The sequence below is a fragment of the Ochotona curzoniae genome, unplaced genomic scaffold (assembly GCF_017591425.1).
Source record: "Ochotona curzoniae isolate NIBS_2020 unplaced genomic scaffold, NIBS_Ocur_1.0 scaffold_4812, whole genome shotgun sequence".
Classification (NCBI taxonomy): Eukaryota; Metazoa; Chordata; class Mammalia; order Lagomorpha; family Ochotonidae; genus Ochotona; species Ochotona curzoniae.
This window is the reverse complement of record NW_024467124.1, coordinates 5,754,496-5,767,671: the sequence shown is the minus strand read 5'-3', so window position 1 is coordinate 5,767,671 and position 13,176 is coordinate 5,754,496. Positions and strand designations below refer to the sequence as shown.

Sequence of the window (13,176 nt, the reverse complement as noted above, 5' to 3'; positions counted from 1 at the left end):
TAAACATGAAGGAAACGATATGGAAATAATAGTCTTACCCACTTACCTATAGCCCTTGAATCTTTTTACCCTAATTAACTATGTAAAGATTGTCAAAATATAATAACAAATTTTTAAAAAACTGCATTGCTTCATTTCACAGAAAAGCAAAAGCAAAAGCCTAAGATCTACAGTTACCTGTAAGCTCTCAGGAAGACCTGCTTTGTCTCTATCTTTGTTTTCGTGACCCTTCTTGTATTTTTTGTTCTGGTGCCAGTCATAGTCTTAGCTTACAGCAGCTTCTTCCTCCACGTGGCCTGGATTCATTTCCTTACCTCACGTTTATGTTTTTCTGTTATCTTCTTAAGACTTGGTTTGATTACCCTGCATATTTTATTTATCTTTATTTGGGATGCGGAGAGATCAAGAGAGAACACTCTGATCTGCTGGTTTACTCCTTAAATGTCTTCCTCAGGGCGGGCCCATGTAACTGTGCTAGAGCTGGGGACTGGGAGCTCTGTCCAGGTCTGCCGCATGGGCGCCAGGAACCCGGTCATTGCAGTCAGCACTGCTTCCACCGGTTCTGCATGATCAGGAAGCTAAAGTTAGGAGCTGAGGGCCCGGCAGCATGGCCTAGAGGCTAAGGTCCTCACCTTGAAAGTGCTGGGATCCCATATGGGCACTGATTCTAATCCTGGCAGCTCCACTTCCCATCCAGCTCCCTGCTTGTGGCCCGGGAAAGTGGTCGAGGATGGCCCAAAGCCTTAGGACCCTGCAGCTGCATGGGAGACCCAGAAAAGATTCCTGGCTCCTGGCTTCGGATTGGTACAGCACCGGCTGTTTGCGCTCACTTGGGGAGTGAATCATCGGACGGAAGATCTTCTCTGTCTCTCTTCTTTGTATATCTGACTTTGCAATAAAAATAAATAAATCTTAAAAAAAAAAATGGGGTAGAGCTGAGTTTAGAACTCATCCACCAGTATAAAATGTGGCTATTTGATTGGCATTTTTAAAGAAAGATTTATTTATTTTTATTGGAAAGGGAGATTTACAGAGAAGGAGAGAGAGCGAGAGATCTTGCATGCACTGATTTCACTCCTTAAATCAATGTAATGGCTGGGGCTGTGCCAATCTGAAGCTAAGAGCTAGGAGCTAGCAACCTCTTCTGTGTTTCCCATGCAGTTGCAGGGTCCTGAGGCTTTGAGCCATCCTCTGCTGCTTTCTAGATGGGAATTGCAGCAGCCAGGACATAAACTGATACCCAGTATGGGATGGTGGTACCAGTAGATGGAGGAGTCGTCAGTTGAGCCATCGCACTGGGCCTATTTGGCATTTTAACTGATAGGCTGAACTACTGCTCCCTTACCGTATTGAAATTACATCCACGTTTTCTTTTATGCCTTTAGTATTATTTAATTTCTTTTTTTTCTTTTTAGGATTTATTCATTTTTATTGAAAAGTCTGATTTACAGAGAGAAGGAGAGGCAGAGAGAGATCTTTTCCATTTGCTGAATCAATCCCCAAGTGGCTGTAAGAGCTGGAACTGAACTATCAGCTGGAACTGAACTATCAGGAGCCAAGAGCTTCTTCATGTCTGCCACGTGGGTGCAAGATCCCAAGACTTTGGGCCGTCCTCTACTGCTTTCTCAGGCACAGGAAGGGAGTTGGATAGAAAGTGGCATATCTGGGGCACAAACTGCCATCCATATGGGATCCTGGCACATGCAAGGCGAGGACTTCAGCCACTAGGTTTCTGTGCCAGGCCCTATTTGATTTGTTTTCTGGATAGCACATTGTACAATCTCACGTGTTGCAGGATTATTGTATTATGATTACATTTTCCTATTTCCTCCATCAGAATGTTCAATCTGTAAGAACAGGACCTTTGTTTTAGTCAGTTCATAGAACAATGCCTGACACCTAGTAGGTGCTTAAATATTTCAGAATGATTAAATTTTGATTCTTTGGTGATAAAGTTCTAAATGCATCATTGTGTGGTCCGTAGATGTGTTTATTTTAAAGGTTTTGCATACAGCTCAGTTACCTTCCAAATGTGTTGTATTCATTTTCTTTCCTACTACCATTATATGAAAATCTCGGTGTTTATCCTCGAGTTGAGTACTCTGACTTGTAGTATGTTGCTGGGTCTTTGCTTGCTTCTGTTTCCCTGCGTCTGGTTCTTGGTTGCGTGCTAATGTTTCTTCAAGTGATGTTGATCATTTCTTTCTGTATTTTTCTGTTAGTGAATTGATTCAGGTCTGAACTCTGGCGTGTGTGTGTCTTTTAAGATTTATTTAATTATTTAAAAGAATTAGAAAAAGGGAGAGACAGATCTTCCGTCCACTGACCCACTGCCCTGATAGCCTCCAGGGTCAGCCGCAAAGCCAATGGCTTCATCTAGGTCACCTGTGTATTGGCAGAGGCTCAGGTACTTGATGGCATTCTGCTGCTTTTCCCAGACCCTTTTCAGGGAGCCTCGTCCAAAGTGGAGCAGACAGGATAGGAACTAGGATGCATGTGGAATGCCAGTATTGAGGGTGGCAGTTTTACTGGCTGTACCTACCAGCTTCAGACCTTAATTGTTGCATGTGTGTCAGTGAAGCAGAAGTGTTCAGCCGTCTTTAGTTTGTCAGATGTAGCTCCCTGTGGAACATGTCTGCCCACTGAACTTGATGTAGAATACCATATCAAACTGAATTTTTCTTTTTTTCCCCTTTAAATTTCCCCTTTATGGAAAATTTTTGGACCCGGCGGCGTGGCCTAGCGACTGAAGTCCTCGCCTTGAACGCGCCAGGGTCCCATAAGGGCGCCGGTTCTAATCCCGGCAGCTCCACTTCCCATCCATCTCCCTGCTTGTGGCCTGGGAAAGCAGTTGAGGACGGCCCAAAGCTTTGAGACCCTGCACCTGCGTGGGAGACCTGGAGGAGGTTCCTGGTTCCTGGCTTCAGACCGGCATAGCATCGGCCATTGCACTCACTTGGGGAGTGAATCATCGGACATAAGATCTTCCTCTCTGTCTCTCCTCCTCTCTGTATATCTGACTTTGTAATAAAAATAAATAAATCTTTCAAAAAAAATTTTTTTTTCCAGTCATCTAGAGGCAGAAATTCAATCTTGGATTTTCTTTTTTCTTCTTTTGAATCTACTCAGTAAACTGTTATGTATTTCTTCTTTACTCTTTTCCTCTCATTTCCTATAGTGTCCTTTCTTGCCCATTTTCTGTAGTTGGTACTCATTGCTGGATCTTTATACTTACCTGAGTTGTAGTAACTGCTGTATTAGTTTATTTTAGTTTATGAGCATTCCTAATTACTTAAGCAAAATGGGAATAGCTACTTGAGTGCTACTCTGTGGGTTAACCACAGCTCTAACTCCGCTGTGCTTTATTGGAATTAAGATATAAATTGGATATCTTCCCATTCTTTTTAGTGAAGAGAATGAAAACAGGAAATAATTTGAGTAGTAACCCTGAATAAAGGTAGTTAATGCTGACCCAAGCATAAACTGAATGTCAAATTGGCAATACGGTAGTAGATCAATAGTAGTTTCATGTTGGTAAAACCATTTGATGAGTTTTGTTGCAACTAATAATTGTACATACAAAGTAACTTGTGAAAGATACTTTTATAGTTGCTGTCGCCTTGCATTTTGCCCCATTTCTATAAATGTGCTTACCTTTGACTTCTGCATGCTGTAATCATACTACTATTTGATTTTATGGTTATGGTCTCCTGTTTGCCTGTCATGTCTGTATGTCTGTCTGTAGATTTTAAACTCCTTGAACCAGGAAGCATGGATGCGTGAGTCATGCCATGTAGTGCCATACAAATATTGGTTGATGACTGCTTTTGTATGTTGGTGGTAATTGATGGTGATGCCTTTGTTGTGTATTATATCATTAAGATCAGGATAATACGTTAATTCTAGCTTTTTGGAAAATAGAAGTGATGACTTCAAGGTACTTAAGAGTTTCTTGTACTTTGAACTTTTATATACAGTATTTGGGAAGGAGGTGTTAAGCAATAATGTTTTCTCAATCTCTTCTAGCATTTGCTCTTGCGGAATTGATTGACAATTCATTGTCTGCTACTGCTCGTAACGTTGGTATTAGAAACATACAGATCAAATTGGTAAGAAAGTATCAAAGTATCGTAAAGTATCTTCATTTTCCCTTTGTAAGTAAAGTATAGGTTTATGGAGAAAAAGTAGGAAATAGAAGATAAACTAAAAGCAGAAAAATTACCTGATGTCTATTGTTAAACCTTTTCATGTGTCATTTTTCCTTTCATGTATGTATGTGAATATACTGCTTTTAATCAATTTTTATTTTCTCTTTTATCCAGACATGATAGACAATTGCCATATTGTAAATATTAGGGGATAGAATATTCCATTGCTGCTAAGTGGTTTACTGGCTATAATATAAGTTATGTATTGGTTTTGTTGTTGAACATTTAGAATTGTTTCTGTAGTTTTGCCATGAGAAACAATGTTAGAATGATAAGTACACATCTTTGCGGTTTGCTCAAATTAAATAATGAGGAATAGAATTTTTACATTAAAAGACATGAATTCTAAGGCTTATAATAGACAACTGAAGTGGTTTTCTGAAAGTTGTATGAATATATGAATGACACTTTTCATATTTAAGTTTTGATGTTATAAATGTTGATTTTATTCTTACTGTCTTTTTGAACTTTGTTTCATAGCTTTTTGATGAAACACAAGGAAAACCTGCTGTTGCAGTGATAGATAATGGAAGAGGAATGACCTCTAAACAGCTTAACAACTGGGCCGTGTATAGGTTATCAAAATTTACAAGGCAAGGTGACTTTGAAAGGTTAGAAAGCCTTACTTCTTTATGGGTAGCTGTATATTTGAATAAGGATAAGGACTTTAATATGCTTTTAAATACACATGATACATCATATATTTTGATATCCAAATATTTATATTATAGAATGTTAATGATCGATTAGCAGAAATAGAGTAATTTACTTAATTGTGCCTTTTTGCATTTTCTGAGGTATGAAGTTAGGTTGATATGTTCAATACCTGTAGCTCTTCTTTCCCTTCTTCCTTACAAATTTAAGTGTGATGAAGACTATGTAGCCTATAGGGCAGTAGAATGTGGTTTTTGTTTCTTAAAGATTTATTCAAAAGAACAGCAGACACACATCTTCTGCTTGCTAGTTTACTCCTCAAATGACTGTAATAGCTAGGGCTGGGCTGGGCTAAAGGAAGGAGCGTGGAACTGCATGCAGTTCTTTTCCCAGGGATAGCCCTAAGTACCCAGGCACTTTAACCAGGGAGCTGGATTGGAAGCAGAATAGCTGGCACTGAAACCAGTGTGGGATGTTGTTATTACTAGGTGTGGCTCAACCCTCAGTGCTAAGAGAATGGTTTTAAAATAGGTTGTAGAAGTCATATCTTACCACTTGAAACATTTCTAAAACCACGTGTTGTTCTGTGGAGCTTAATGTTACTTTGCTTTTGGGGCTGTTTTATAAAAACTCGTAGCTGTTAGGGAATAGAATCTAGTCTTAAGTTTAATTTTTAAATTTTTACTGATTTTTAAGTTTTTACTGATTTTTAAATTTTTGCTTGAAAGCCAGGCCTAAAGAGAAGAGAGAGAAGGAAAGGGAAACTCCATCCACTGATGTATTCCCTGAATAGTCGCAACAGCTGGAGCTGAGCCGATCCAAGTCAGGAGCAAAGTACAAGGACCCAAGGACCCGAGCTCCTTTTACTGCTTTCCCAGCCCCCAAGCAGGGAGCTATATCAGAAGGGAAATAGCCATGACTTATTCTAGCACCCATATGGGAAACTGGCACCATAGGTGGAAGCTTATCCTATTGTGCCATGGCGTGGCCACCTCCAGGGTTGGTTTTTTTTTTTTTTTTTTAGATTTCATTTAATTTTATTGGAAATTCAAATTTACAGAGAGAAGGAGAGATAGAGAAAAAGATCTTTCATCCACTGGTTCAATCCTCAGTTGGCTGCAACAGCTAGAGTTGAGTTGATCAAAAGCCAGGAGCTCCTTCCTGGTTTCGCACGCTGGTGCAATGTCCCGAGGCTTTGAACCATCCTCGACTGCTTTCCCAGGCCATAAGCAGGGAGCTGGATGAGAAGAGGGGCAGCTAGGACACCAAGTGATGTCCATGTGGGATCCTAGCACATGTACGGCGAGGACTTTTAGCCACTATGTCATTGCTCTGGGCTCTAAATGTTTTATTTATTTATTTATTTTTTCTCTTAGTTAAAATCTAAAGGGAACAAGTTTCATGTATCTTTTTATGGGTACCGTTCTAAGAAGATAGCGATACTTTAGTCTTAAGTTTTATATTAGGATTTTCATGTGTGAAATATCTGGAAGAGAATGTCATAGACAAAACAGAAAGTTAGTGTTGCTAGCACATTCATCACCATTTCAAGGTGCCAGCATCCTCTGAAGTCGAACAGCCAGGACGTGAGCTGGTTCCTGTAGGATGCTGGTGCTTAGAGGTGGAGGATTAGCCAGTTGAGCCAACATGCCAGGCCCCTTCTCGCAAATATTTTAAGGAAATTATGAGAGAATAGTTTCAGTGCATTTTGTAGACATGTTGACATTGTAACTGAATTCTTAACCTGCTTAGCTTTTTTTCTTAATGAGTATTGGGTTCTTATGTTTTGACATAAGAAATCCTAATTCTAGGGAATAGGATACATCTCATAAGTTATGTTAATAGACTTATAGCTTTATTTTTGTTTACTCTCATGTGTTTTCTAACAGTCTAGGAATGATACTTGTTTATTATTGAGAGACAAGCTCCCATTCAAAGGTTCCCATGCCTGAAGCAGCCAGGGTTAGCTGCCTCCCATGGCCTATCAGCAAGGAAATGAACTCAGATACTCAATATCACAGTGAAAGTTTTTAAAATATGTTAGCTCATACTACTGACTCCCACAGGTATACTTTTGTTGTTAAAGGCATTAAAGTTTGACTTTTTATTATTCCAAAACTTAGACATTCTGTTTTCCCATTCACACATTTTTGTTGTTTTTTTCATTTTTGAAGATCTGTTTATTTTTCTTTGAAAGGCAAAGTTACAGAGAGAAAAGAGAGATCCTTCATCTCCTGACCGACTCCCCAGATGGCCGCAATAGCTAGAGCTGGGCCATGCTGACCAGGAGCCAGGAACTTCTTCAGGATCTCAAACAGGAGGGCAGGGATCCAAGCACTTGGGGCCTCTGCTACTTTCCCAGGCCATTAGCAGGGAGCTAGATCAGAAGTGGAGCTGCTGGGAATTCATCCAGTACCCATATGGGATACTGGCATTGCAGGCTGGGGCTTAGACTGTTAGGCCATGGCACCAACCCTGAATCACACTCTTTTGAAAAAAAAATTTCTAAATTGTATTTGAAAGACAAAAATAGTCTATCTGTTGGTTTACTTCCAATGCCTGCTACAGCCATGTCTAGGCTAGGCTGAAGGCAGGAGCTAGGGACTTCATCTGGATCCAGTAGGGGTGGAATGGACCCACGTCATTGTTGGCTGCCTCCCAGGTGTGCGTCAGGAGGAAGCTCGGTTGTGATAGGCCTAAGCGCCACGATGCTGACCTCTAAACAGCATTTTTAGTTTTTTATTGTATAGTTTATTTATTTAAAAGGCATAGTGCTTCAGTTATCATTTGCTGCCTTCCCTGGCACATTAACAGGAACCTGGGTTTGAAGCTGAGTAGTCCAGACTTAAGTCAGACACTCAGGCACAAGATGCAGGTTTTCCTAGTGGTAATTTAGCTTCCTGTGCCACAACCTGACTTCCTGAATCCAAATAGTTGTTTTTTTAAACATTATATACATTACTCTAAAATTTTGAGTACATGTCATGTACTTAAAGGAACTTTTCATGTAAAGCAACTCTCTTGATGGTAGAGTGCCTTGGTTTTATCTGTAATTTGTTTGTTACAGTTTCATTTTACGACCCTAGGAAGATGTGCTTTCTGGTCATCGTGAAGATAATATCTCACAGTCTAATATTGTTGCTGCCAAAGTCTTCTAACCTTTTTTATTTGTCGGCCAATTTTCTAGTTTTTTCAGGTAATAGAGAGACAAGAGAGGAGAGATCTCCTTTCTTCTGGTTCACTTCTTGAATGGCAGCAACACCCAGAGTTGGGCCAGAGTAAGCCTCGAGCCTGGAAGTGCATGTGGATCCTTCACGCGATGCTTGCCCCATGCACTTGGGCCATCCTATCTTGCCCTCCCAGGTGCATTGGCAGGGAGCTAGACCAGAAGCAGAATGGCCAGGATTCCTAGTGGGACTCCATTGTGTAGCTGTGGCTTAATGTGCTGTACCACAGTGCTAGTGTCCTTTTCTTTAAGCTTCCCATCTGTTTCATAGCTGCATTTTAATCTTTGCATTGACTTCATATTGGTTCAGTCTTCATTTTCTGTTTATTTCTGATAGTGGCAAATGTCTGTGGTGGCCTTGCCTGTGTTTTGAGAGACCAGTGATAACTTCCTGTGCAGAGTGTAGTTAGAGTATGGTACAAGTTTCCCTCTGAGCTTCTCATTTGTCATTTTATGTGGAAAGGAGGAATTCCTTTGCTCCAGTTCTTTCTCTTTTTTCCTATGCTGTATTTTAGAAAGTTTTGGAATGGCGAACAAATCTTGAAAGAAAGGTTTCAGAGCATAGGTTATCTGAGGATAAGGGTATTTAATGAGTTCTGTTTTCTGGGTCTTTTCAGTATCAAGAATTTGGACCCTGAATTTGCATTTTTAAAAGGCATTGTATCAAGGCATAAAGATAAGGCAAAGAGGAAGAGACAGAAAAAAGACATTGTCCGTCCTCTTGTTTACTCCCCAGATGTGTGGATTGGCCATGGCCGGGCCATGCCAAAGCGAGAGCTTCAGCTGGGTCTCACATATGTGTGTAATGCCTGCTTTTCCAAGGCCATTTTAGCAGGAAGGTCACTGGGAAGTGCAGTAGCCAGGGCAGGAACTGCTGCTCTTACAGGATGCTCTTCTCTGTGTCTCTGGCTATGGCGTTATCTGCTGTATTATAGCTCTGGCCTGCCAAAATTTGCACTTCCTTAAATTTCCAGGTTCAAGGCCGGTATGGGGGATACACTTTGAGAACCGCTTGCTAGAGGTATCTTTTATCCCAGATTGTTTTAACTTTGAATTAGAATGAATAAAAAGTGTAAGGACCTTTTAAAAAACCACTGTATTAACATAATGTTTTCTTTTAGTGACCATTCAGGATATGTTCGTCCAGTGCCAGTACCCCGCAGTTTAAACAGTGATATTTCCTATTTTGGAGTTGGGGGAAAACAGGCTGTTTTCTTTGTTGGACAGTCAGCCAGAGTAAGTACATAAATTTCTTACAAATTAAGATTTGAAAAAATTTGAGGTTGAATTTGTGTAAATGTGTTAACCAGTTTAATTTTTAGGAATTTTAAAATTATTCTTTTTAATGTTTGACAGATGATAAGCAAGCCTGCAGATTCACAAGATGTTCATGAGCTTGTACTTTCAAAAGAAGATTTTGAGAAGAAAGAAAAAAATAAAGAGGCAATATATAGTGGATATATTAGAAACAGAAAGGTATGTATATATAGTACATGTTAACTCATAATTATAAATCTATTCATTTTAACAGGACAGAGCTTTACTTCTAATTTCTAAGGTGGCAGTCTTGTTTTAAAACCTGAAGATTTGAAATTACCATCCTTTCTCTGTTGATTATGTGACTAATTAGACTTATCATTTATGTGGGTTTTTTTGGCATGAAAGGCTTTAGGTAGTGTGTTGTCTCTGGAGCCTACCAAACTTTATGTGAATTGCTCCTAATAGTGGAAAATTTTTTCCTTGATCTGAATTTCAGTTTCAGAAAATTTTGACACAGAATAATTGTTAGCAATAAAGTGGAGAAAACAAAATATTCCTTGCCATTTTAGAACTGGTGAAAAATTGGACTTAGGAATATAAGTGATTTTCACAGGTGTGTCTGTAGTTGCTTGAATAGAGCCCAAGTCTCTTGGATTGCTCTTTCTCTGCCAGCCTCTCCTGTGTTTTATGATTGGTTCATTCTAAGAAGCACTTCATGGGCACCTATGAGTACCTACCTGGTCAGCATCTTTTACTGAGCAATATTTCTGTTGGACTCTTCCATTTCTGATCTGTTAAAGCAGGGGCCTAAAAAGCCCTGATTAAAAAACAGTTGATAATGGTTGATGTTTAACTGGTACATATCCTGAGAAGCTTCATAAAGTTCATGAAAAAATGAGGTGAAAAAACAATGTAAATTTTCATGAATTTTTGAAGCTCACCCATATATAGACTGCTTAATATATGTACCACGTAAATATCAACCATTATCATCTATTTAGTAAGGGCTTTTTAGTCCACTGCTTTAAAATCAGAGGTTCTAGCCTTTTTATCCATCATGTTCTTCTCAGTCATCTGTTAGATAACAAGACATGCTTATTCTGTCATCTGTTAGGTCAATTTTTTTTTTTAATTTTTAAACTCTGCAGGCATTGGTTCATATCTTTATAAATAGCTTGTTGTTTTGAAAATTTTTTTTGTTTTATTTTCATCTCTTACCAGTGGGATTTGTAGAGAGCAAAAGTACTCTCTTATTTTCTTGAATCCTGTTTTCCTCAGGCCCAGGTTGAAGTATCAAATTTATAGAAACCACTTAGTAAATGGTTTGGTTTTTATGAAGGAAGTAATAATGCATACTTATAAAGAGAGCAGTTTCTTAGAGATGATGGAAATAAAGTATACATCTTTATCAAGACAAAGTTTTAATCTATATAAGCAACACTGTGTGTGTATACACATATACATATATACAAATTGTTTTTAACGTATACACTCTTTCTGCAAACTCTGTGTCGGAAACTCCGGATATTCTCTAGCTGTAGTTTGGTGCCCAGGAAGATTTTACTCCGCGTTGTAAGCATTTGGACATCTTGCCTGCCATCTAGTTTTCTTGAGCACAAAGCCTAGGTTTGGTTCTAGGTTAGGTGTTAGGAATCCCAACCAAGGACCCAGTTCACCTTAGGGTAAGTGTGTGTCCCCCTTCTCTGTGCACCTGGTAGCCTTTGAAAACTTTTTTTTTCCCTTTTTCCTTTGTGATTCTAACGTAGGTTCAATATTATAAAGTAGGACATTCTTTCTCTTTCTCAGGTTTACAATTAAGTGAAGGTTGCCTTGTCTTCACAGTGTTGTCACATATTCAGTTTGTTCATTATATGGGGTCATATAAGTTTTTAAAAGTTTTTCAGAAATTTGCTTAAGAAGCTGTCCAACTGAAATCACATTGATATGTGATATAAACATTGCTTATATAGTTATAGTTAGATTATTAATGTGTTATATTTATATTCACTCATAGCCATCTGATTCTGTTCACATTACAAATGATGATGAAAGATTTCTGCATAATCTTATCATTGACGAAAAGGAAAAAGATAGCTTTACTGCTGTGGTTATCACAGGGGTACAGCCAGAACACATACAGTACTTGAAAAATTATTTCCATCTTTGGACGCGACAGTTAGCGTAAGTAAATCTATTTTGCCCTAGAAATGTTGTTTTCTTTTTTAAGACAAAATAATATGGATATTAGAGCCTCTTTGGTATCATTTTTGTTCCGATTCTAATCTCTTCAACATGGTATCTAGGTCTCTGATGTTGATGTTAAAATGGTTCTGTATTCATTCATTCAATATTTTCAGATCACCTCTTGTAGTGTGTTGAGTTTTGTTTTGAGGCACAGAAATATTAACACGTAGTATAAAATTAAAAATGAACTTTAACTAAATCTTTTGTGCTTATTTTTCGTAGTACTTATCATTTTCTTCTACACTTTGTTTTTCCCCACTACATGGGGAGTGGTATCTGTTGTAATTCACTGTTGCATCCCCAGTACCTGGATGAATAGCTGTTACAGTAGATGCGCAATAACTGTTAATTATGGGCATGCTTTTGGACAGTAGTTAAGCCAGCACTAGGCACACCTGCAATCCACGTGGGAGTGCTGGGGTTCAGGTTGTACACCTGCTTCAAATCTGGCATTTCTGCTACTTTACATTCTGGGAGGCAGCAGGTGATGGCTCTGCCACCCATGTGAAGACTACATTGGACCTGGTTCCTGCTGCTGTTCTGGTCTAGCTCCCCTCTGTGGGCCATTTGGAGAGTGAACCAGCATGTGAAAGGGTCCTCTTTTTCTGTCTGTCTCCTCCTTTGCCTCTTGTGCTCTTCCTTTTTGTCTCCAACCCTCTCCCCCCACTATCTGTTTTACTCTGCCTTTCAAATATAAGAAAATGAATGAATGTTTACCAAATGGCTACATCAAACCCATTGAAATAGCATGTGTCTCTGCAACATATTTGTAATACTGATAATAGATCATTATGTATCTTTTCCATGAACATTTCTAGGAAGTAGGTATACTACCAGATCCAGAGAGGAATATAAACTTGTAGGCGTAGCAAACATTCATCCCATGGGCTGTATAAGGCCTGCAAATTTATTTGACCTTCCTTGCCTAGAGAATCACAGGTCTAGCTCAAAATTCAATAAACCTATAGATGCTCTGTTTTTAAGGTGATAGTTTTATATGACCTGTGAGTGATGTTATAAATGTCTAAATCGTCCTTGGTAGAGTTCCTAGTCTCTTGACTGTAGCTATATGTTAATACTATTTATTGACTTATTTTCATAATTTGCATTTGTCTGAGTTATTGAATCTTGCAGAATGTATTATGTATGATATTCATATTTTATTTCAAAATGCTGTACCCTTAATTTTAGAGTTTCTATTATATTCTATTGTATGTATAAATGTGTATTAGCAAAGTTTAGCATTTTCCTGTTCTATGGAATGATAAACTTGATTTTCAGAATACTTTTTTTCTTGAATATTGTTGCTTACTGCCCCAGGTATTAAAATAACACTTTGGATATATATTCTCTAAGTGTAGATTTTCTTACATTTTTTTATAATTATAGTTTCCTTTTAATGAAGAAATTCTGTATAACCAATAACTATAGCCATTTCTTGAAATAGTTTTTTCTTCTAAATAGCTTTTAAAAACACATTTATTTGAAAGGCAGAGTAACTGAGAGGGAGGAAGATCTTTAATCTACTGGTTCACTCCCCAAATGGCTGAGACAATAAGGGCTGCACTGGCCAGAAGCCAGGAG

General features: G+C 38.6%; 1 protein-coding gene across 3 annotated transcripts in view; it reads left to right on the top strand.

Moving 5' to 3' along the window:
• Positions 1-13,176, top strand: part of SMCHD1 (structural maintenance of chromosomes flexible hinge domain containing 1) — a 121,161-nt gene that overhangs the window by 19,114 nt on the left and 88,871 nt on the right. For all 3 annotated transcript variants that reach the window (XM_040970584.1, XM_040970582.1, XM_040970583.1), the window contains exons 4-8: positions 4,027-4,109; positions 4,689-4,819; positions 9,210-9,324; positions 9,445-9,564; positions 11,363-11,529. In XM_040970584.1, the coding sequence (XP_040826518.1) occupies positions 4,027-4,109; positions 4,689-4,819; positions 9,210-9,324; positions 9,445-9,564; positions 11,363-11,529 (616 nt within the window). The remainder of the gene's footprint in view (positions 1-4,026; positions 4,110-4,688; positions 4,820-9,209; positions 9,325-9,444; positions 9,565-11,362; positions 11,530-13,176) is intronic.